Raw genomic sequence first — 26,158 nt, 5'->3', positions numbered from 1 at the left:
AGCTATTCTAAAGGAACAGTTTTAATAACAAGTGCCACAGAGCATCTGTGTGCAGTGCATACCTTTAGGATGTATCATAGAGAACTGGAAAGTGTTTATGGAGATACTGTACATATATTTCAAGCTCAGAATATAGGCAAGCATGTAAGTTGGCAGGGAGGAGAGACATGTTGATTTGGGGAGGTAACTCCAGTCTCCCATGTTTAGTTCCTAGCTGCAGTTGATTTCCTATGCAGACATGGGCAATTTTCTGATGTTCCTTGCCTGATGTGACCCATTTGTGCAGTAGATCTACTATTGCTTAGCTATTGTTAAAAAGTACCTGGAGATTTAATTAATCAGCATTTCTAATGAATTAGTATCTCTCAGGTAGTTTGCAGTTCTCAGAAGAGAGATGCTCTAAGGCAAATCTCAGTGCTGCCTCCCCATTCCAGTTATTCCTGGTCCAAAGTAAAATCTTGACCTGTTTCCCTGACGATGTCTCCTCAGTGATGTCTATCTGTCGACTGAAGCTCCATGCAACTAAAGTGGAGCCTTTCATAGACTCATAATTAGTTTGGTTTGGAAGGGACCCTTAAAGGTCGTGTAGTCCAACCTCCCTGTAAAGAAGGCCACCATCTTCAACCAGATCAGGTTGCTCAGAGCCCTGTCCAGCCTTTCCCCCCAAGCCTTCATCTCTACTTCCTTTCTTTATTGTTTGGACAATCCCAGCATCTTGCCCATCCTCAGGCATCCTTTACCAAGTTACTTTTCCAGGACCTCTCACAGAGTCATACCTAAATCTTGCAGATTTTTTCTGAACTACACTGCTAAGCTTAGGCCCTGTTATTTAACTGGATGAATTACTCCTTCCTTCCTACCTCTTCGCCTACCTGCTTGACTTGAGTTCTTATGGAGCTGCCAGGATGTTGCACCAATATAAGTCATACCTCAGTCTATTCTCAGGGAGTTTTGAGTTGAATGGAGAATACATAGGTGCCATTTTCAGTGACTGAAAATTATCAGTCTCTGAAATGCAGTTCAACATTGAGCCTTTCACAGGAGAAATATTGGGAGGTCTGTATGTTATAAAGCTGGTAAGAAGAAAAATTTGGTACTGTGTCCTCCAATCAACACAGCAGTAGTTTAAGCAAGGAGCAAACATATCATTCTACCTGTTCTATTCTAATTTTCTTTCTGTCTGAGGAGACGAGACATATTCCAGACACAAGACTTAACCGTTGTGTTGTAGAGTCCAGGTATGAGGAAGAAGGTTTCCTTCATCTGAGTGTAGTTTCATTTTGTGAAAATTACTTGAGCATCAGAGTCATTTCTTGGGATGTGGCCAATGGAAGACCTTTCTCATAGGTTTTCCAAGCAACAATGAAATCCATCATTCAGTAAAAGTACCTGAAAAGTAAATGCAACATTTCAATTTATACACAACCCACTTGGTTTCACATTTTGGCCAGAAAAAAATAATCCCAAATCACATCAAAGCAATTTTTTTCTCCCTTGCCATTTAACTGCCACAATGAAATGCTGAATATTTGCACAATTTCCTTACAGAGTCTCTGACATTTTCACCTACTGCAAACAGCTGTATCACTAGTATAGTCACTGAGCCTTTTTACACCTAAGTTGGATTTGGCCCTCAGTCACTCACCCTCAATGACTTGACTCCAACCAGTGGCCTAGCAAAGGACACCTACAAAGATCCCTTGATAAGCTGAGCCTGTTAGATACAAAACTCTTGGGAGTGTAGTAAAGGTTCCTGCTTACTCTGTCTTCTCTTTCAAATACTTTGTTGAGATAAATATTAATGGAGAATGATTAATTCAGTAGGATATCCCATTAATTTGGTTTCTTACACATTTGTTTTGGAAGATTTTTCCTTGAATGCTTGTGAATTTTCTAATTGCTTTGATGTTTTGACATTAGAACTATATGAATCTCAGCATTGGACCTGATAACTTTACATTCTCATGTCAGATCCAGTTTTGCTCTACTGTAACTTTTGGTTTTCTAAGTGCTGGCATTCCCAGTTCTGTGACTGCACTGACACCGGTGTGCTGGTTATCTGCAGAGCCACAATGATGATAACAAGGAGGGACTTTTTTGTTTTGTATTAATGACATGTTTACACTGGCGGGAACATGTGCAGTCCAAGCCTATCATGTTACACTGGCAAAGCAGGTTACAGTAACAGAAAATGTCAGGGATTTGAAGTTCACGTCCAGGAGACCATGAGGCTGATAAGATGATTAGCCAAAACTGCACCTTGCCCTTCTTGCAGAAGAGGAAGATAAGGACTCATGTGCTGTTGCTCTCTAAATGAGCCCTCTGAGAAAGAGGGACTACTTGAGACCTTGTCACTGAGGGCAACCCTTGAACATCTGACCTCCCAGGTAACATAAATATGAGGTCCCAAAGTGCAGTCAGAAAGCTCTAACCAAAATAAAATACAATGCAAGAAGTATTGACAGAGCAGGCAAATGACAGCGAAGGCACCTGAGCTGTGCCAACGCTGGCTGCTCGAAATGATAGCTCCAGAGGCTGCTCTGGAAACCGCAGCCCCAGCATGGTGGGAGGTAGCTGGGAGGCCTGCTGTCCTGATGGTGTGGTGTCCATGCTGAAGCTTGAGTTATGGAATAGCATTTTTAAGCAGGCACCTTGGCAATTCTCCACTCTTTTAGAGAAGGTCTCACCACCAAGTGTCCTCAAGGGTAGGACAAACCTTATCTAAGATAAAATATAACATAAAAAAATGAGTCTGTAATATTTCTTATGGATGATCAAAATTTTAACAACTTTTTTTTTTTTTTTCCTAGGATGTAATTTTTTTAATTGCTTTTCATTTTCTTCATGTAAGTAGAATAGTAACAATCCCACTTTCTGCTTATCTGTAGGTCCTGGCAATGATTTGTACAGAGCTTCCTTGCTTTAAATGGCTTTTGTTTCAGATAGTGGGAGCTGGTAATTTGAGTTGGTGCTTCCCATCTGCAAGTCCTGTATCCAGTATATCCCTATGCACTTCAAGGGCACCAGTCCTGGCAATCTGTCAAGAACACTTCTTAAAATGACTCCAGTGAGTTAAACAGACGGTATGGGCAGATGCAGTGATATTTTCCAAAAGAGGAAACGTTATCTCTGTAAGACTACTGGTTTGGGAATCTGTGTGAAGTGCTATGTTTTTTTAACATACCAGGCTATATTTATCCAGGCCTTTTTATTTTTTTCCTACTTTTTTACTAATTAAAAAACCCAAAACACCACGACAAAATAACCCACTGCATTTTATTCTGAGCCTAATGCAGTCAGTCAGGACTGAGGACTCTGCAGTGCTGGCACACAACCCCCTGTGCATTACTCAGCAGCGTATGGAGCTGACTGTTTGCTCTGCGTGCCTGGCTTCTTCCCATAGCTGAGTAAGATAGATGCCCACATCGCCTGCATCTCCTCAGGCACCCAAGGCTCTCAAATCAGCTCAGTTAATCATTCTGTTTACAGCAAAACTTTAGGGAAACTGTGTCCCTTGGATCCAGTAGAAATCATCCCAAAAGGGCAGTGAGTAAAGTATTAATTTAAATTCCAGATTCTAATTTCCTGGTGTTACCAAAAATAAAGATGTTGTGTTATTTCTCTTAACAGACTTAAGAATTAGATGCAGGAAAAATAAACAGAAACATCAAGCTATGAAATATATTATTTTTCCACTTTCATTTTAGTAAGAGAAAACTAATTTGCTATCCTATCTGCTGTGTATCCTGACGCTGAACTAGACCTTTCTGTAACCTAGATTTTTATTAACCTTGCTTGCTTATTACCGAAAGATTTACTTTCTAGGACTCCTTTTAATTCCATTTGCTACTACACTGCCTTTTCTCTTGAATATGTAGTGTCCTTTACAGATTCTGGGCCTTTTCTAACCTGGGACATATTTATAGTAGCCTGATCTAGTTTTTGTAATTGTTAGTGATCTTCCCAGCAGGATACACTACTTTGTCTTCTTCCTAATGTGACTCAGGATACATTCCAATTTAAAGTGCTCTTATGCTTAAAGCATTATGATGGGATTTATTGTACTAAACCAAACTCCAAGATATTTTCCTGAGGCTTTTCTTTGTCAGTGTGCACAGCACTCGTGAGACATATGCTGTCAAAGTCCTTGCATTTTAGTAATAGCACTTTAGCATTGTTATTCTAAATATGTTTTAATTTTCCTTTGGCCAGCTCATCTCTTTTAATTCTATAAGTATTCAGACTTCATAGAATCACAGAATGGTTTGGGCTGGAAGGGACCTTCAAGATCATCTAGTTCCAACTCCCTGTCATGGGCAGGGACACCTTCCACCGGACCAGGTTGCTCAAAGCCCCGTCCAACCTGGCCCTGAACACTGCCAGGGAGGGGGCAGCCACAGCTTCTCTGGGCAACTTCTTCCAGTGCCTCACCACCCTCACAGGAAAGAATTTCTTCTTAATATCTAATCTAAATCTACCCTTTTTCAGTTTAAAACTGTTACCCTCCTATCACTACAGTCCCTGATAAAGAGTCCCTCCCTATCTTTCCTGTAGCCCCCTGTAAGTACTAGAAGGCTGCTATAAAGTCTCCCCAGAGCCTTCTCTTCTCCAGGCTGAACAACCCCAACTCTCTCAGCCTGTCCTCATAGGGGAGGTGCTCCAGCCCCCTGATCGTCTTTGTGGCCCTTCTCTGGACCCGCTCTAACAGGCTCATGTCCTTCTTATGCTGAGGGCCCCAGAGCTGGACACAACACTGCAGGTTGGGTCTCATGAGAGCAGAGTAGAGGAGGAGAATCACCTCCCTTGAGCTGCTAACCACACTTCTCTTGATGCAGCCTATGATATGGTTGGCTTTCTGGGCTGCAAGTGCACATTGCTGATTCATATTCAGTTTTTGATCCACTGATGACCCGAGTCCTTCTCCACAGGGCTGCTCTCAACCCACTCATCACCCAGCCTGTATTTGTGTTTGGGATTACCCCAACCCATGTGCAGGACCTTGCACTTGGCCTTGTTGAACTTCATGAGGTTCACACAGGCCCACCTCTCAAGCCTGTCAGGGTCCCTCTGCATGACATCCCTTCCCTCCAGCATGTTTTTCTATTTCTTTTGAGACAGGTCAAGGAAAGAAGCTCTTGTTCTTTACACACCATAAAATACTAGAAATAAATGTGGACATAGGCCTGAACATCAGGCCATTAATGGTTTGCCCACCATGCCTAAAATGGTGTAAGTACAGTAATCTGCTCTGCAAATTTGACTGTGTGAGCATATCACTATGTTTAGAAGCAGTTAAATGCAGGCATAAATAAATGAGAGTGTTCTAACAGAATTAATAAAATCACCTAGTACATGCAGTCCAGCCATAAATGGTACACAAATTGAACATAAAATGATAGAAAAATACAAATGTCTTTTTAGACTCATAGGAGTAAGTAGAATGTTCTGTACTGTCCTGTGCACATGAGTGTGTGTACGTGTATTCACAGAGATACAAGGTATCTGTGGCGAGTGAGTTGTGGCTCCTAAACTTGATTTAAATTCTGAATGAGTTCATTATAATCCATGCCCCGCCCCCCCTTCAAAAAAAAAAACCCAAAACACCAGACATCTGAGGAATCAATCTAATCTGCTTTACTAAATGAACTTGTGAAAGTGCTTATCTGGGATAAACTTGGGGACTATACATATTTTTCTCTTTTTTTCCTTAAACAGAATGAAAATGCTCTTGTGAAAATAAAGGAGTTAGGAGTCGAGCTTGCAAATATCAGGGATGAAGTTGGTAAGTAGTACAAGCAAAGTAACAACAAAGTGATTTTCTCACTTCACACAAAAATTCCCTGTGACCTGATCCTGGGGAACCTGCATACATGCGATGAAACGTCTTCTGAAGCCCAGTGGCAAGGGGTTTTGTGGCTTTGCAGGGAACCATGATTTTACCTCTTTGTGGAGATGGGTCCATCACCACATGGGTCCACACTGGAGCTAGTTGTGCATCATCTTTACTAGACAAATTGTTCTTCATAAATCTATAGCTTCCATTCTCAAAGTACCACCACCTTACAAGAAGAAAGCATAGCGTAATGAGAACTGGGAACCTGGGACCGTTGTGGTGCACAGTGACTAGGAATGCATCCCTTACTTATGTATGTTTGCATGTTTTGCAGTTCAGCTACAAACTGAAGGACACTCAAGCTCAGAACTTGCTTGTTAATATCTCTAAAGTCTCTTCCCGGTTGACAGACAACAAAAGCAACACGTCCATTTGGTCTGTGTATTCTCTGTGTATCTGCATGCACCGCTTTTCCTGGTTGGTTTCTGATCTAGACAGGAGAGACAGGGAGGGTGTAAAGACATTGCAACTCTTAGAGAAGGTGGGCTTTTGTGCTGGCTTCAGCCAAGAGGCTGAGTTCTTTGGAGCTTAAATCTCCCCAGAACAGATGTGACGTTGGGTTCATCTACCCCAGGGCAAATGGAGAGGAGGAAGGGCACGTGGAGGCAGGACCACTGGAGCAGGGGACACCCTGAGTACCAAAAGGTGCTGGAGCCACTGATGACTGGATCTGTGAACAGCGGGGACCTCTCAATTTTCCCTGCATGTAGGGGGCCCAGGGTCCCCATGGGTCACACATTAAGCACAGATTTTGCAGTGAAGCAAGAGGATGACTCAGGCCAAACCCCTGTGAGGTGGGCAGAACTGCAGGTACCCCTGTGCTTTGTCTTCACCTTGCCTATGACAACCCCCTGCAGAAAAGCCAAGCACAGCCCTTTTCTGATGCCCAACAGCTTGTGCTCCCTGCTGTGCTCCTCTGAAATTTTTTGGCTGATCATCATTTCATAGAGAGCTTTATTGTCCCCATGGCCAAAGGATACTGCAGCAACAGCAAACCAGCATTTCCAGTTATTCCCTGATACCTGCCTTCATCCATCCTTAGCACCTCCACAGCTCTCACAGAGGAGCTGTTGCCACTGGTGCATTCTTTAGGCAGGACACATCTGAAGCTCTCCATCGGATACCCACCCACTTCTCATTTCAAAGTCCTACCTCTTTCCAGTGGGTTGGGTTGGCTCATTTTCATGAGTGCTTTTGCAAGAGGCAGTGACATGGGAAGGAAAGAGGCACAGTGCTGGAGATAAAGAGCTCTGCTTCCATTTATACCATGTTCATACAGCTGAAGTGAATACAAATCACTGGTGGTTTTGCTGGGGATGTGACTGACTGCCTGACAAACTGACTGCCTGTTTGGGGCTCACAGAGCAGAATGTTCAGTAACAGGAGATCACTGCACTGCCTGCCCTTGCCATTGCTCTTGTGCATGCAGCAATAGACACCTTCTCTGCACAAAACTGAGTCCTGGTGGAGTATATGGAGAGAGTTTTGGTAAGAACCCCAAATACTCCAGAAAAGCAGTCTGAGGTCTCAGCTGAGCTATACTGCTTCAGAAGGGAGACTAGCCATAAACAAGTATTTCTCAGAGAAGGGAAAGATGGTGTGAGATAGTCCTTTCCGCAGTGGTCCTGTGGCACGTGTACTGGAGAGGACTTATCACAGGCCACCTCTTTCTGAGCAAGCCACCACTCTGAGAGACAGGGAGATGCTGAGCAGAGGCTATTTAGGAGTGACAGGGGTGGCTGGTGATCTGTCCTGTTTGGACAGATCCTTATGTTGGACGTAATTCTCTCTGTGCAACCCTGAGATGCATCATGCCTAGGTAGACATGGATGGACAAAAAGATGAACATGTGCAGGTACTGCACTCCAGCAGGATGCTGATTCATCAGCAGTACAAATCCTGGTATGTATCCATACATAGGGAAGGTGAATGTTTATGATTTTTAGTGTAAGTCAAAAATTGCTGGACAGTCTGTTTTCCTTTGGAAGAAAATTATATAATTGAATTTTGTGTTTTAAGTCTGTGGACAAGGTGAAATGGCTAATGCCATCTGCATGAAAGTGGTTCTCGTCAGTGCAGTTCTTTGCTGTCTCTAAAGCAGTGCAGGCTGGAGCATTGGGGGCTACTGGAGACATGCAGCACATCTGTGCTATAGAAGGGTTATTTTGGTCTCACTATCAGATGAATCTGTATGTTGCACGTTATTGTACATATTCTGCAAATAAAGAATGAAACAATCATTTTTTTGACAACAGCAATCATAGGTGATTCTATGAAGAAATTTAGGAAAAATCTACAGAGCATGTAATTTTGACTTCAGCCAAGTTGTAGTTCTGACTTGTCTCAGCCACTTTGATAAGTAATCTTTCATTTCTTTAAAAATAATCAGTCCAGTTAAACAGCATAGGTGTTGGTCAGAAATTCCTGATTTCTCATGTGTAAATTCACCATGTCAGACTCACTGATGCAAATGTCTGGATGAATCAGTAAAACAAGGCTGGACTAGCCAGGGTGATACAGGTAGTACGTCCAACATTTAGTTGTTTAGGCAATAGCTCTAATTCAGAATTATGATTTAGGTGCTGAATGTGCTTGGTTTTGAGAGCACACAGTCTTTGTTAACTTCAACAGACGCTGCAGGATTCTGCTGTACAAAGCAATGTAATAGCAAGATATAATCCACTGTTCAGAAAAGTCAGAATATATTTTTAAGGGAATCTCTTTTGGTAAATAAAAAAAGACTGCTGAAGCAATAGCAGTGATGTATAAAACAGCCTAGGGAGACCTGCACCCTTCTGGAGTCAGGCAAAATATCTAGATTCAGATAACACTGTCCACCTTTACCCCCAGTACTGATGTGAAGTATCGCACCTCTTCTGAAACCAGCATGCAGTGAAATAGGAAAGCGCTCCTCCCTTTCCAGCCCTGAGGAGGAATACAGTCTTTATAAATGCTGAGGGACTTGTTATTTTGTGCATTAAGATTTTCTCGTGTATTTTGCTAGAAATGCCAAGACTAGTCATTCTACACACAAGACACCCATCTTTATAAATTATAAATATAAGCAGTTTTCAGCTGCAACACTGACACTTGTGGAATAAAGAGGTTTTGAACACCAGCTGTTTCCCTTCAAACTAATGGAAATTAAATTTCAGAATTACCTGCTCCTTTGCTGTCAGACAACGGACATGTGAAGTCAGTTGAGAGGACATATAGAGATCCCTAAAATTCTAGATGAATGGAAGATGATCAGATGTCAAGTTTAAAATTTGTATTATCTGTGTTCATGAGAGTTTGAAAGCCAAAGCCCATGTGCCACCTCCTTCTGGATATGCCTCCCAGTCAGAGCACCCTTAACCTAAGTGAGTAGCTGTGATTTGTCTGTGAATCAGGCCAAGGGTCAGGAGGAAGAGCAGAATCTGCGTGGTGAAGAGCCCATTTCTCATGTCACAAGCAGACAGTCCCTGGTGCAAGGCCACATGATGCTATAGCTCCCTGGTTCCCACAGGAGTTATACCCCAAATGCAAAGTATCAGGGCTGGGCAGGCTGGGCTGTGGCTCAGGCTGGGTTTATGTGGGAGGATCAGTCCATTAGTGACATCTCCCTTTCCCTCACCCTCTCAGTCCAGCCTGAAGTGGGTTTTACTCATCTGTTGTGCCGTGTAAAAGCCACTCGGTGCTCAGGGAATAGGGAAACAATGGTAGCTACACTTGTTTAAACCAGCATGCTGTCATCCTGGGAAATGCCATGTCATGTCAAAGTCCTTTCCAGCCTGTAAGCAGGTATTGAAATACCTACAGAGAAGGAAGAAGAAAACCAGGAGGTAACTCTTCTTGATAGCAGCCAATAGGTTATTCAGTCTTTCCTCCCCACTCAGTCCTTGGCTTCATTTGTCATGGTCTGAGAGACTGTGGTAGGGATTACTCCTTCTCGTTAGAGATATTCAGTATAGGGCAAATTTCCTGGGCAATGGCCTCATTTTCTTCCTCCAATAGCATTTTTGGATGTGTGGGGAACATGCCATGCAGATACTCTTCCCACGCTTTCCTCTTCCCTCCATTTTACACCTGCATCAGGGTTTGATCTGCAAGATGCAAATACCTTTGAGGTTCAGGTTACAGAAAGTGTTTCAGATGGACTTTCTTTTGGTTAGAACATGTCATTTCATTGCCCGGCCCTCCCTATGTGCTGCGTAATCTCATTAGAGAGGCTGGAGAGAGATGGTGTTCATTAGAGCTCAAATTTAAAGCTTGAGTAAGTTTGAATTCTACTGAATGCAGGGCTGAAATCCCTCTTGTCCTTCAGCTTTGGGATTGCTTTATATGCTGAAAAAATTAAAAAATCAAAAAGCAAGAGAGAGGCTTTAGAGCTATAATCCAAACCGCCAGGAGACAAGACATTTCAGCTAATGACCATATTAATTGCACTGTTCCATTTTGGGTATGAGGTAGGTGGGAAAGATTTCTATGTGCCACTGCTGTGTTACTAATCTCACTGGTTCAGGCTCATTTTATTTCTTTCTGTAAGGAGCAGAGAACTTAAAAGGGACATAGAGTCCCTCTTAGTGCTCCAGAAAACATTAGGATCAGAAGAGGACCCCAGTAGCAGTATCTGTCTGGACATAATAAATGAGTCTGGATATTGGTGTCCAGTAAGTGTAGAAGTAGAGCTCTAAACAGGGTGAAAAATAGCTATGTGGGGAAGGGGACAGTTAGCTTGAGTGCCCAAACTACCTTTCATGTGTTCACCTAACAGGAGCTGTGGTCACAGCGGTAGGTAACTTTGACAAGTTGTTGCTATCCCCCAAAAATAGAGCACAGTCTGATACCATAGTAGAAAGAGACAGGAAAACACAGATATTGAACAAATATATGGTCATAAGATAAATGTTTTTGAAACATTCAGAAGTTGTCTACTCAGGGAGACAACTGCTTCCAGTTCACTGATTTACCATGCCATACAGGTCTGTGCATGGCACGTGCATTTTGAAAGGCAAAGGAAGGATGAGTGGCTAATACAGATAGTATATTCAAAAGGTGGTCATTTTTCTAAACCAGCTATGGGTCTAAATAAGAAAGAAAGTCTAGCAGTGCCATTAAAAACACACCTCTTCTTCTCTAGTGTTGTTCTGAATGTTATGGTCATGATGATTTTAATCACTTCTTACTGGTTAGATTTTTGCCAGTGAGCAAACTTGCTCTTTAGATGTAGTCTGGCTGACCTTGTCCAACTAGCATCAGATCTTCAATATCTGGATTGGTTGCAACCATTCTTTAAAAGGCCGAGGACACAGTGTTCATTACTGCTGTCCTGCGACCCGGGAAACAATATAGGTGAAGAACCAAATGGGGAAATAGACTGAATATGCTTGACTGGATGGAACTGCTGGAGTTGTGCATCCTGGAACTAGTTGTAGACTATGGTTGTGAATTTGGAGACATGGTCACTGGGTTAGTTCACAAGAGTAAAAATTTCATGTTTTCTGCTTGCCTTCAGTACCAGCCTTTCATCTGCACTCTCTTATTCCATGAAGCACAGGATAGTAGTTTGAATATAAAAATATTTTAAGCAAATGTGCATTAATAGATTCAAGAGGTCCTCAATAGAGCTGGTGCAAAAGACAGGTTTATGGGGTGAGAGGCTTCTAACAGCTAGAAAATAGGATGTATGAGATGCATCTCCTTCTCCTGGTCCAGTGGTCAATCGCACCCCCTGCATAACATGTGTACAGAATGTGCCTTGGGGGCCCAGGCAGCTTCTGCTTCTCTGGCACTGGAAGTGGGGACTTAGCCAAGACTGTGGCTTAAGAGAAGGAGGTAAGAAAAATCTTGTATCCCAGTTGAAAGGCTTTGTGTCAAGTGATGTCTCACATGTTGTTTCTTATATCCAAGGCAAAGTAACAGCCCTAAAGCCTCGATTTGTGCTGGCCAGGAGGGGACATCCAGTCACCCTGCAGGTCCATGGAGTTCCCTGCTATTATTGTTGTTGCTGTTGTTATTATTTATTACTATTATTATATTAATCAGATCCCAGTTTTGCATGGGTTTTTGCATACTCGGCTAGTGCCTCTATTTAAAAAAAATGCATGTGTGTATGTGTGTGTGGAACAGAGACAGATGACAGCAAGAGTTTGTGGATGGATGAGATTCATGGGAGCCCCAGAATTGGTGAAAACCACTGTGTTCAGTGCTATATAAACAGATCCGATGCCACTGTTTGTTCCCAAGTAGTTCAGAGCCTGACTGTGTGGTCTTGTCTCCACAGCCCTCAACACAGCAAAATGGAAGAAACTACAGAATGAGAAGGAAAAGCTGGAGAGGCGCTTTGAGGAAGAGGTGAAGCAGCGTCACAGACAGCAGCAGGAAGAGTTGCAGGCGCTGGAGCAGAGGTTGCAGGAGGAGTACGACACCAAGAAGGAGAGCCTGCATGAGCAACACAAGCTGCACCTAGAGCAAGTCAAATTGCAGCATCAGGAACAGGTCAGTCTCTGCCTCTCCCCTTTGAAGAGTAGACCATACCAGTGCTGAGTGGGTTCAGGTAATGAAATATGTTGAACACTCCAACATGAAGTCACTGGTAACAAACTGAGGACCAGAAAAATCTATTCCTGACTATATTTTCTGGTTTTCCTCCCTATTATCCCATTGGTATTTCTACACAGTAGTACATTACATTGCCATGTCTTGTCATCACATGCTTCCAGATGTTTTACTAAACAAATATTAAGACTAGCTCTGCTCCCCATACATACTTGCTCCCCAACCTACCTATTGTAGCCAATTTATATGAAAGCAAGTGTTGAACAAGAATCTGCTCAACACAGGTAAGGCCAGCAGAGCCCTGCCCATCATTATTTGCAATGCTAGTAAAAGGGTGGTATAGTGAAGTGATAGGGCCCATGCAACATGTAGCCTAAAGATCAAGCAGGTGATACACTTTGGGTTGCCTGATTTCTGCTCCACCGTTCAGTTTAATCTCTTAGATTTTACATCCCAAATGTTTCTCTGTGCTTTGCTTTCTATATGTAAGTACGAATACTTTCACATGCAGCTACTTTAGTCTTACTTGGAACAGCAGGAGTGAACAAACACTGTAGCTCACCTACAGGCACCACTCACATGGTGGCAGAACACCCTGCTCTGGATTATTGCAATAATGCCTTTACCTGGCCTTTTGTCATTTTGCATTCAGTGAGCAACAGATGCAGTTCTGATTTTTCCAGCTACAACTCTTACCCATTGCCCAGCACCACAGTTCCTGAGGGCTTTTATCACACGAGTATCTGCCACGCTCAGGTGCATTCTGCAATCTCTGCGGTCAGGCATTGACATGATGCAGCCCTGCTGCCATGGGTGTGCCACCCAGGCGTCTGATGCAGCGCAAGGGCCAGTCATCTGCAAAATGTGAGCCCAGACAACAGACCCCCTGTTTGCCAGCATCGTTCTCTCCAACACAGAGATTTTGCCAGTGCCCGGGGAAGCTGGAGGTGGGGGAGAGTTAATTTTTCACTCTCTGAGGCAATGTAAATTAGCAGCAACAGTGCAGTGCAGATGTGGTCTGTGAGATGGATGGATGTGACCAAAGGTCAAGGAGAGGGTTTTATGTCTGCATGCTCTGTATCTCAGAGTATCTCCAGCATGCTTTTTGGGGCTGCTGCCTGAAGCATGAGCCTGTGGTCGAGCCTCCAGTGCTGCTGCTCCCTGCTGCTCGTGCCTGGCGAACGGGCTGACAGCAGGCACTGCAGTGGGGCACAGATCACAGACATGCCTCACACAGTTCCCAAGAATGATGACAGCACTAGCTGTGGGCTCAGAAGCAAACCAGTCCCATCAGCAGAGCCTGTGCCCGAGCTAATTTAGAGCACTTAATAGGTAAAGGCTGGTGCAGCACTGTGTGGCCATAGCTGAAGCACCTCCAGAATCCAGGGAAAGGGGCTAGCCTCTGCTGAGCTCATGGGAGAGGAAAGAGAGCACCAACACAGCACAGCAGAGACCGCTGTCTTTAAGATCAACTATTGGTAAAAAGGGAAATGACACCATTTACTGCCTGTATTTGATGTATTGTAGAACACTCCTGGGATAAGAGTTCAAATACAAACTAAGGTAGTGACAATTTTATGTCACTCATGTCACAGCTGCCCAGGTTTAGATTTATTGTGTAACACCAATGGTATACTGGAGCTGGGTGCAGCGTGGTCCTCACTGCACATGGGTCAGACAGCCATGCCGGACAGACACACAGCATCCCAGTCTGTGCCCGAGACTGTCTGATACCCTTGGGTACTATTGTGCATTTTGGTTTGATTCTTGGGGGGGGGGGGGGGGGGAGGAGTGTTAAAGCGCTCTTGCTAGATTTCACCTATTTTAATTGCTGTGCTTGCTAGTTGTTACTGATTTGCAGGCTTCTAACATGCCACACAAAGGCTTTATGTGATTGGGCTATTTTGTCCCAGACAAACTACCTTTTTCTGTTAGTGCATTGATTTTCAAAGATGCATTAGAAGGTTTTGTCAAATAGGTTTTTGTGTCCTAAACCAGATTTTCCAAAATCTTTCTCTGTAAGTGCTTAGAAGCTGTGCTGAGCCATGTCTTCTGGTTCTCATTTCAGTTTATGCAAGATGGTTTCCTTGCAATGCTCCTTAAATTTTCTGCCTCGCTATCTGATATGAAGGAGGGGTGGTGTTACCAAAAACCTTGGGTTTTTTCCTTTCACTGTGTCAGTGTGTCAGTTTGCTTAGTAGAAGATATTAGCTCTAGCTGCAAGCCTTGCCTCTCCTTGATCACCAGGCATTAGCATTTCTGAAGGAATTTGTTCCATGAGTTAATTTTTTGCCAAGATGATAGTTTATGGCTTATCTCTGCTACTCTTTGAAGTGTTTCTGCAAGCTCCCAGGACCACAAGAACAGATGGTGGTTTTTTTCCCCTCAAGCTGATCAATGCAAGAAAGGGTGATATATAGGACTTGACTAGAAGCACACTTACTTTTCTCATGTACTCATCTATTGTGATTCTATTCATCACCACACAGAAGTAACGGAAACACATCTTTCACTCTGTGGGGCAAATAGTTCTCTCCTCCAGCCCTTTTGTTTTCTCCAGAGATCTTTGTTCCCTGAATTACTGAAGATAACAAACATTACTCTCCAATGCTTTGAAAGTGCTGCGGTGACCCTAGTACCAGATACTAGTATCAATACCCTGATACTAGGGTGTCCGTCTCTTTTCCCAGGTAACAAGTGATAGGTTGAGAGGAAATGGCTTCAAATTGCACCAGGGGAGGTTTAGATTGGATATTAGGAAAATTTCTTTACCTAAAGGGTTGTCAAGCATTGGTACAGGCTGCCCAGGGAAGTGATAGAGTCACCATCCCAGAAGTATTTAAAGGATTTGTAAACATGGTGCTTAGGGACATGGTTTAGTGGTAGACTTGGCAGTGTTAGGTTAATGGTTGGACTCAATGATCTTAAGGGTCTTTTCCAACCTAAACAATTCTATGACTCTACGATCCCAGAGTTTAAGACCATCTTTTCAATCCATGGTTCTGTTAGCATCTCATGATGAGTTTTAGCAGGTTTTCCCTTTGAATTCCTACTCCACCATACACCCATACTGTGTCGAGCGCTTTTGGATCAGAGGAGGCTGACAGGCTAGGTCACCAGCAGTGTTTCTTGGCCAAGGAAAAGGAGAACTTTGTTAGTCTAGGAACCAAGGTGCATGAGGAATAAGGCTCCCTAAGAGCTGCTGACCCAAAGGGTTTGTAATCCTCTGGTTCTTCTTTCCCCTGCTTAGAGGAAGAGAAGAAGTGACTGGCTCAGAGCATGCCAAAAAGAGCAAGCCTGTTTGAGGGACCGGAGTTGTTCAGCTCTAATGCTGCTGAGCTGGCTCTGGTCCCAACTGGCATTAGAGCAGAGGCACCTAACCCATGAGCTCTTACAGTGAACATGAGAAAAGCCTTGTCCTTGAGTTGTCCATCTGCATGGGGGAATTTGAGCTCACATTCATGAAGACAACAACAATAGCAAAATCCTTTTAACCATGGATCTGCATGTATTTCTGTATCCACACATCTAAATTGGAAATTAGTCATCCCACTTTCATGGTTACCAGTCACAACTTAGTTTTTCACACTGTCTTGCTGTAGTCACCGTTTAGTCTAGTATCAGATTGTTGTTGTTTCTTTGTCTGGTTTGGAGGCTCAGCTGTCTCTGAGGAGGTGAGACAGCTCTTTCAGCATAGCAGAGTGTGGGAGCCAAACTCTTCACAAACCAGTCATGTGTGCCAATGCATCCCAATATTTCTTATATCTCCTTGCAGCTAAGGGCAAAATTGCAAAGTAAAGGCTGCAGTCCTGGCTTGCCAGTGTTTCTTGCTTGAGCTGCCCAGCTCAAGCTGTTTTGTCCATGAACTTACTGAACTTCTCCCACTAGAGCCTCCTCTTGATTATACCTTATTAAGCCTTAAAAATCCCACCTGAGCTTCTTTTTATAGCCAGAAATAACCATGACATGGGTTAAGTGAGATGATCAAGCCTATAGAGTAAGTTAGTGGCAAAGTTGGAATTAGCATCCAAGAGATCTGCTTCCCAGTGCCAAGTAGACTACTGGCTATGAAAAACTGCAGACAGAAGGTCACGTTGGAAGATTAAAAAGAGTCATTTGGGATGTGGATATGAAACACACAGGCGACAGAAGAATCCCTGCAGACCATTTGGAGCATATTTAATTGGCTTTATAGATAAATAACCTGCCAAGAGTGGTGGCAGTGAAAGGAGACCCCTTCACCTTCTGAAGGCATTGGAGTTGAGCATAATCATTCCTATGACGCGCTGCTCAGCTGAGAAGCAATTAGAGTATGAATAAAGACTTACACAAGGGCAAGATAAAGAACATGACAATGCCCATGAGGTATCAGCACACAGACATCATATACAAGGACATCGTGCTCTGGGAAAAGTCAAGGGATAGTCCCTATCCCATTAATAGCCCATTGCATCATCTAGCCCCCCTTTCCCTGCTCTTTCATGATATATATAAGCAGCCTGAGTCCCCATTGTTTTGCAAACAGTTCTTCACCACTGAGTTGTCCCCCATATTATTATGAAAATGAGTTTCAATAATTTTTAAATCCATGTTAAACGCCTATCTTTCATTCTCAGAACATGCTTTCTCCAATATGGTTGGAAATTTTGCTTCTGTTGGGTGATCTACACATATGTTTGAAAGTTAAATGCAGTGAAATAATATTTATTCCAGTCAAGACATGCTCAGCTTCAGTAACTTTCTATTATTATTTAACATAACAGTGAGCAAAAAAGCTGTTTAAAGTCAAGTCACTTTGCAATAAACAGCTGTTTCATTGGAAAAGTAAAATAGTTTGATCCTCTGCATTGCCAGTTATCACAGATAATGTGTCAAACGTAGGGAATAAGATCACTGTGATTATAAAACCCTGAAAAGCAAATCGATGCATTGCATTCAGAAACTGCTCTGGACCACTGGCTCAACCATGATCACTACTTCTCACTGTATCTTCTTTAATGATGCATATCAAAGCACCATCATTAGGGATCTCACTTAGCTTTTAGCCAATTCTAGTTAAAAACAATGTACTGAAGGAGTCCCAGATCCATCAGCCTGTGCACAGGAACACAGGCTGCCCACAGTCCTCTCCCAACCTCCTCCCCTGCTGCCGTGATGGCTCTCTGCAGTGTGGTCTGCAGTGCAGTTTGCTGGGCAATTTGAAGCCTCTTTCTGGTCTCAGTATGAGATCAGGAAAAAGTTTTGTGCTCTCGCTGTCATCTTGCTTACTTCCACACCAACCTGAAAACTCTTGTGTCTGCACTGAAAAAGGTGCTGTCCTATCTTTCATCAGTTTATTGGACATGAACTCAAAATACATGATTCAAGAGGACATAGGAATTTGGGTATTAATGACTTTGTAGGATACTCTTTTTCAAGTAAAAGTGTGATAGATTGCAATTTATTTTACATATCCACTGATAATTTCAATGTTTCTCTAGAAATAAATATTTTACAACTGTGAATAATACATAGGCACTTTCCGTGGAAGTTAATTCAAGATCAGACAATAAAAATCACTTCAGCAAAGTGCAATGAAGACAAAACCCAGGATGGCTCAGAACCGTGCATGTTTATCAGAAAGAGTCGGGTCATTAATATGATTTAGATTAATGGAATGTTTAGATTTCTGAACATTTCATAAATGGCTTCTTTGCTTAAGGGGTTTTTGGCCTTTTGCTTTCTTTTATCACCATTAAGTTAAAAAAGCAAAAATACTACGAGTAGTGACTACCCACTACCACTCAAGGCATCAACATGCCTGTTTTATAATGAATACTGGCTCAGGTGCTGGAAGTGTCATGCTCAGTAGATCCCTTTACTGCTTCCAGCTCACCAGAGCTCTCTAGCAGTGGCTTGTCAGTGTGACACAGCATATCTAATCATGTGTCCATGTCTCCATTCATTGTCATTGGAGCAGGAGGAAAATATCACAGCTGTACATGAAGCTGCAATGTTACAGCTGGAAAATAACCACATAATCGCCATTACAGAACTGCAGGATGAGAATGACTGCAAGATTCAAGGTAAGCAAAAAAACAACCCAATGGCCACAGAACTATTACAGAGCAGGAATTAACACTGTAGTGAGATATTATAAGCCTGGATTTTCTTCCTCCAGAGCAGATGATACAGAAAATTAGTGTTCATCTAGTGCTTTCATGTGGGGTAGACCACCAGGTTCCTGCTAAGGGTGAGGGAGAGCTGTATGCAGTGTGTACAGCATCTAACTTGGACCTGGGCCTATCTGAGGCATCTTCGGGACAAAGATAAGGGTTTCTTCATGGGTTGCTGAACAAAGAGTACAAATTCCACCTCACTTCACACACAGACTTTTCTCAAGAGCCTAATCCTTGGGTGCTCAGGAGCCTGGAGGTCATTCAGCATCTCTGAATTTATATGCTTAAATGCCTACAATGCTTCTAAAACAAGACTCGTAATTCTCAATAGTAAAAGTCTGGCCATGCAGAGCAGACCAAAGCCACACACTGGTGCAAATCTGTACCTCAGCACTGTTATCTTTATTTTGTGTTATGGTTTTTCCACAGGATTTGATGATGCAGACAGAGCTGTTTCTTCTCTACTAGTTTAGTAGTTACATACATGTCTTTGTACACGCTTTAGCTGACATTTAAATTATCTGTATTTCTCTCTTTTTTTTTTTTTTTAATACATAAGCATGAGAGTCTAATTTTTAAATAGCTTTAGTAGGTTTTCCCACAACTTCCCCCAAACTGAGCCATATTGCTTAGCTTTGCACTGTGTCAATTAGAGTCATACTCCAGAGCATAATGTGAGCTGAGAACAGTCTATTTCTCTGTCCTGTAGGCAGAGATGGTACCTAGCATACCATTTTAAAATCATAATATACCGTTTTGAAAATAAAAAATAAAATAATAATTAAAAAAAAGCTGGTCCTTGCTTGAGAATATTCTTATCTGTCCATTTTTGTTGGTATTTTCTATTGATAAAACTTGGTTGTAGTTTAATCAATGCCCTGGTGGCCAAAGTTTGTTCTCCCTGCTCCTGGTGCGGGTATGAAATGCCCTCCTGTGTATGGAAGAGGCACTGCAGCAGCTGTACAGGGCAGGGCACTGGAGCATTAGTCTTATTACTGCTGTTACTGTGGCTAGTGAGCAGCGGTTAGAGGGCAGAACCCCACGGGGTTGGGGGTAAAGACACAAAAAATAGAGTGTCTGTATACTTAAAAAAATAAGTGTTACTACTATACTGAGTGACTGTTCTCTGTAAATAAATACCAAGTTTATTCCACTTTCATTATTAAACTTTTGGTTATTATTAAGTCCAGGGTGAGTTTTTCTGGTAGTGAAACTTTTAATCATGTAATATAAATAGAGGACTTTTTTTCTTTGAGCTCTGTCAGTCTCACTAACGGAATAAACCTCACAGGTCATCTGCCACAGCTCCTGGAGAAGCAATGTCTTTTGCACTTTTGCATCTGAGTTGCTGGTCCTCCTTCTCTATCTTCCCAAAGAAATAAAAACCCAAGCTTTTAAATATATCTAATTTAAAAATATTTGATTTGGGGATACTCACTCTGAACTGGTGAATGACCCATTGTCAAATTAACCCTGTTCAGATCAGAGCCTCTGGAGTCAGGAATTCTGAGCAGTTCCAAAAAATCAGAATCTGGTCACATAGAAAGAGATCCTCAAAACAATTCACCTAAGGTCACAGAGTGTATTACTACCATTTTCCTACTCAACCTCTATGCCTTAAAACTGCAGCCCATATTGTACTTGGTTCACAATGTCTGTGCTCTTGGACCCTGGTTTGCTGGACTTCACTTAGCAATGTCATGTCTGTGATTCTTCCCCAGAACTGAATACTGCTCACAAACTGGAAAAGGCACAATTAGAAGACCATTTTGAAAAACTGCGGCTGTCACTCCAGGTTGGAAGTTTCATTATTTCCCATCCCTGTACCGATGTTGTGGAGCAATTTTCGGGGCAGCCGCAGCCCCATTGCCAGCTGTCAGCACACCAGGCTGTTGCTTCTTACCAGCTGTAGTACCTCTTGTCCTCTGACTGTCCAAACTGGGATTTAGCAGTAAAGGTGCCCTCTCAGGTTTTTTCTTCCCTCTTGGTTGGTTCAACAAAATACTATCTGAAAGAGAAGAGACCCCGCTGGCTGCTGGCCCAGCACAAGGAACAAAGTTGAGCTCTTACCTGAATGGTGGGAAGGGATCCAGCAGCTGTGATGGCTGTTAGCATCACCTTGTCTACATGGTACCCTCCAGCAGGCACCCCCGGGGCTCAGAAATGCTGATGTCTCACTGTCTGGCCCAGTGCCTGTGCTTTAAATTCTTCCTTGCTGCCTGAATTGAGGGGTAGCCAGTCTCGCAGTGTAGGCACATCTCCATTCCCACCAGAGGGCAATGTGGTCCCTGATGAGGGATGCCCCAGGGCTGGCCCTGCTGTGCAGCCAGGCTATGGCCAACCAAGGTCAGCCCTGCACATCACATCTCCTACATCCCACTATTTAACACTAAGCTCAAGATTGTCTTGACTTTTTCAGTCCTTCTAATAATTTCATGCTGTTCTCACCCCCTAAATGAAGAAATCCCAAGGAGTGGAGGGCAGAAACATGCCTCTGTGATTCATGCTAAGTTCAGAAATCTTGCATGAACAAGATGCAAAACCAAATAATGCAAGCTCTGTTTTATTTCTTAGGCAGAGATGAGTTACAGTTTTTAAAATCTTTGACTAGGACATACTGCTGCACACAGCAACTGTCACTGTCTTCCTCATGTGGCTGTGACGGTTTGAGGCATGTCAGCAGTTTTGCAATAAGCACTGATGTAATGTTACAGCCAAGAAATTACATATATGAAAGATGAGAATACCGCTTTCACAGCAACTTTTCACAGTAGCTTTTACAGATGTTGTATATAGAGAGGTAACAGGAATGTCTTTGATGGTAACAGAAATATGATTGCTTAAAATAACACATTCTTGTGTATAGCTCTGAGATTAAATGATGATCTTTTAAGTCCGCACCACTAGCTCATCATTGCTTGTTACCATGTTAGAAGCCTAGAAAGGTGAAGGAAGCAGGAATGGAGTATCTACTGCCTCATCCAGACTCTAGGGACCACACAAATCCTCTCTTTCATGTCTGTGATATAAATGACAGCTCTCCGATGGAAGGATATGCTTGTTCTCATCCAGCCCAAGGTGGTGGGGTGATTTAGCATCAGAAACATTTCATGAACTAGTGTCAGCCAGTGTCAGCCAGCTGCGGGTGTTTCAGGGATTTCAGGATTCCCCAAGGCACTGGTTTATCAAAAATCCCACTGTATGTTCAAGTGGCCTTATATAAAAAATACCACCTTTCAGGGGTCTGTAAGCCTTGTTCAGCTCCCTTGGTGGTTTCACAGTGCAGACTGACTTGTATGAATGTAAGAGGGGTCATAACATGGTTGGTGTGTTCATTGGTGTGTCTCCCCTCCAGGACCAGATAGACACTCTCACCTTCCAGAGCCAATCTCTTAAGGCCAAAGCAGACCGCTTTGAAGAGGCTCTGAAGAAAAACACCGAAGAACAACTGAAGGTAGATGGCAACTATAGCTATGCAGTCATCAAGATATGTGTTCCTGAGTATGACTCATCACGTGATCCAGTGGATAGCAATGGGATCCTTTCTTCAGGAACAGGGGTGCAGGTTCCAACCAAAACCTCAAATCTTGAGCTCTAAGAGTCAAAAATTTTAGCCTAGGTCCATCATTTTCTGATTTTTTTTAATTTTTTTTTTTTTTTTAGTCTTTCACTCTCCATTTGTAGCTCTGTTTCCAAAACATTTCATTAACCCCATCTACTATGTCCTTACTGGTGTATATTCTTCTTTCCCTTCTTCCTCTCTTTCTCTTTACTTTTTTGTCTTTTCACATTTGGGTTTCCTTTTTTGTGTCTTCTGAACCAACTTGTTTGATATCCTCTGTATTCCCCCATATTCTTCTGGACTTGCAGGGGACAGCCCTGTCATATGAAGTATTTATTCAACTGCTGACTAGTGGGGCCATGTGATTTATTTACACTGTGTAAGTAAACACACACTGCAGTTATTTATCTGAAATGAAATAACCCTGAAATGGCCATCCAAAAAGAGTTTTCTTTTAACTTGGGGCATTTCAGTGTGTTCACAGCACAACCCCATAGGCAGCTGTATCAATACGACAGAGGGGACAGAATGAAAATAGTGGGGTGAGCAAGGGACTCAGTGAGTTTTTAGGTGAGAGAACTCCTTAGGAAAGGAGTGCAAATGTCTGAAACAGGCTTGACCATGGGAAACAGGTAACGTCAGTCCCGTTCCACCTCTGTTGCAGTATTTAATTTACATAAAAGGACAAATTCTGCTGTGTCACAGTGATGTTAATGCCAAGCTACCAGGCAGAATCCAGAACAGCTTAAGTCAGCAACAGTATTTCATCAGTATAATTCAGAGTACATCTTTTGTCCATGAGCTGAACCCTAGTATCCCCTACATCTGAAGTTCTTCAGCAGAGGAGGAACTTTTTCCCACCAGATCTGATCTTTGTCAACAGGCAGTGTGATGCACTGGTGCAAGCAAGGCAGAACACTGTCGTTTTCACCTCCAGCCCCCTTGTCCAGTTTCCTCAGTTTCATCTTTCTACTTTTCCCAAGCCAAAATCCCTGCACAATCATAAAACACCTCATGCAATTCCCAAGCTTTGAGTAAGAATGAGGTTGCTGAACAACGTGGCATCCCTTCCTTCTAGTCACAAGGCTGGTCAAAAGAAAGGTACCATTGGCTGTCCAACCGAAGGGATGGATGGTATAGGAGAGAATATCAGGGTTCAGATGGGCTGTGGAGGCCCAGGTCCAGGTGGCTTTCGCATCACTAAGACTCACAAACCACTGGGTGCATTAAGGACCTTTATCTTATGGTTGAATATGCATTTATGGCTGACAGATATCTAAATCACTGGTATATTTCCTAGATTGAACAAGCTCCATATCTGCACTTAGAAAAAGATCTGAAGAGCTTAAAACATGTTCTAGAAATGAAGAACCATCAGATTCACCAACAGGAGAAGATGATTATGGAGCTAGAAAAACAGGTGAGTTGTCATTTTTCCTCCAGAGGAGGTATCACAGAGGTGGTAAATTAAAAGTTTGGTTACTGCAGATGAACTTAAAAAGGGTGAGAAAACACATGAGGTTGGGCAAGACACAGTCCAAGAGGTTCATAAATGGTATATATTATGTTGTTGCACTGTGAACCTGCATAGCTGCTTCTACTGTACTGTGTCTCATGTTTTCACTCAGAAATTGGGATCTTTTCCCATCCCTTCACTCACCCATGATACCCTTGATTTCTCCCACACATCTGTTGATCTGTATTGCTTTTCCACACAATACCTGCTCAGCCTGTTACATTAGACAGTGAGGTGAGTGGTGTAGGAAGAATGGAGGAGGAGGAACCGTATGGTAGTCCAGGGCTTAATTTTGGACACCAGACTGCACCATATGCCCCTGCAGGAGTCAGGTAACCATTTAGGACTGGAGAGGGCAAGGGGAGGAAGATTGAGCCATATGTGTCTGCTGCTGCTCGTGCAGGCATTTAGGAAGCTCCCAGACATGAGTATGAATAAGCAATATTCAGCAAGCAGTGCCTAGAAAGGCTTATGCTAGGAAAGGTCTCTCCAATCTTAAAGTAATGCTTTTCTGCAGCCTATGCTGTTTTCTTATCCTTTGCTTGTGGGGGTCCCTAACAAAGAGCTCCCCGATTCACCATAAATTACATTTTTTATTGGAAAGGGAATTAATTTTGTAAGGCATAACCTCCAGTGACAGTGAATGTATAGTCTGGTGACAAGATGAGGCACTACCTCAGCTGGGAGCCAGGACAGCTGGTTCAAGCACAGCATTCAGCAAGATTTGTTTCCATTTACAGGGAAATTTGAGAACTCTGATTATTATTTTGCTGAGCAGATGCTTGAGTAAGTGGATGTAGAGAAAAGTGCCTCTTTACAACTGAGGCTTGTTAACTGTGCTCCTTCCAACACACTGCTCCTGGAGCTAAGCCAGCATCTGAAAACATGCGCTGTAGTGTTATACTGAAAAAAACAAACAAACAAACAAACAAAAAAACCCACCAAAAACCAAAAGCCTACATAGTTCCTGGTCATTTAGCTGCTTTTGCTAATTAACCACAAACGAGCACACAGTCCTGCTCCTGCCCTTTGTCACAGTGAAACACTGGGTCTACTGTGGTCCAAAGACACAACTGCTTTCTGTTTAAAGATCTACCCTTATAAGTACCAGAACTTCTACAAGACATCTTCAAATCCTCTGAAAGATAGGGTGCCTCATCAGGGAGCAGGAGGGCATTTCAGATAGAGAGTCAGGCTTGTCTCTTTGTCTGCTGAAAGGGCGACTGGAAATAAAGGTGGCAGGAGACGACTGGTGTAGGGTGAAGGTTGCAGTGGAGAGGGAAGGCAATGCACAGGTCTTCTCCCATGCTTCATGCTGACATAACTACTACTTATTAAAAATATTGAGAAAGTAGAGAGGGTGCCCATGACAGTGATTCCTGTCTCAGAGCATTTCAAAACTGGGCAAGAATCCTTGTTCTGCTCTAACAAAATATACTGGGATAGGCCAGAATATCTGAGAATCAGGAGTATCCTTTATGGTTACTGTGTAGGCTGGAAAACACTGCATAACACTGATGCCTCCACCATATAGTGTGAGTTATTGCTAACTCCAGAGCACAGTATTTTGTTTCTTTATAAAAGGTTGCGAAATTCAATAACTGAGCTCACACAGAGATAAAGTTACCCTGTGATATCTTGTTTTCTTCCAAAAGTATTGAATTCAGCAAAATTCAAACTGCTGGAAAACCAAGAACTAAGGCGATAAAGTAAGTCAAATTCAAAACTTGGGAAAAACAGGACATCTGAGGCTGTGGTACATGCCTATAAACATCTTACTGATGTTTTAATATACTGCTATTGACACCCTCAAACTTTGTCCTTGAGTTGTCCTGAGCAAAAGCTACCTATGCTTGGGATAGCATTCATTTCACTTAACTGTAGCTTAAAGTTAAATATCTAGTTTAATCCTGTCAGTTAAGCCAGCACGGTCAGCAGTGCAGAGCAGTGTCTCCAAAGGGCAGCCTACCTCATGTGAATGCAGCAGCAGTCTAAGGCTGCTCCTGGGCATAATCGGCCCCGGTGGGTAACTCTTCCCTTCCCATAACCAGGGAATCATAATCCTAGAGGTCGGATGTCAGACATTTATGTTCCATGAGGTTAGTTGAGCTGGATGTTGCACATCACACCATCTTGCACTCCTCCTGCATCACTAGACTGATGATTCACACCACAGTGCCCTTTCCATGCTGGGCATGCTGATGTGCCCCAAGTGCCAACAGCTCCCTGTCCAAAAACAACTGCTGACAATGCTGGCTCCCGAGGGATGGAAGTTGGGGGCACCACCGAGGAAGATGTTTTACTTGCGCTGGACAAGACTAAGACTCTCCTCCTCCTCAGTTAGAAGTAAGGCCTAGTTCAGCTCTGCCTCTGCTCAATGCTCTGCTCATGACCTCACTAACTTCTCCAGTGTGATGTGGTGTGAGTCAGACCTCTAAGTCTCAGCTGAAGTCAAGATGGCCACCTCCATCTGCCCTCAAATTTTGGAA

The 26,158-nt window shown here is 43.0% G+C and overlaps 1 protein-coding gene across 1 annotated transcript in view; it reads left to right on the top strand.

The window, feature by feature from the left end:
* Positions 1 to 26,158, top strand: part of MTUS2 (microtubule associated scaffold protein 2) — a 320,319-nt gene that overhangs the window by 280,659 nt on the left and 13,502 nt on the right. The window contains exons 10-15 of the mRNA XM_074901374.1: positions 5,716 to 5,782; positions 12,159 to 12,373; positions 18,393 to 18,498; positions 20,313 to 20,386; positions 21,947 to 22,045; positions 23,454 to 23,573. Of these exons, the coding sequence (XP_074757475.1) occupies positions 5,716 to 5,782; positions 12,159 to 12,373; positions 18,393 to 18,498; positions 20,313 to 20,386; positions 21,947 to 22,045; positions 23,454 to 23,573 (681 nt within the window). The remainder of the gene's footprint in view (positions 1 to 5,715; positions 5,783 to 12,158; positions 12,374 to 18,392; positions 18,499 to 20,312; positions 20,387 to 21,946; positions 22,046 to 23,453; positions 23,574 to 26,158) is intronic.

The sequence above is a fragment of the Athene noctua genome, chromosome 1 (assembly GCF_965140245.1).
Source record: "Athene noctua chromosome 1, bAthNoc1.hap1.1, whole genome shotgun sequence".
Lineage (NCBI taxonomy): Eukaryota > Metazoa > Chordata > Aves > Strigiformes > Strigidae > Athene > Athene noctua.
The sequence above is the reverse complement of the archived record's forward strand: the minus strand, read 5'-3'. Positions and strand labels throughout refer to the sequence as shown.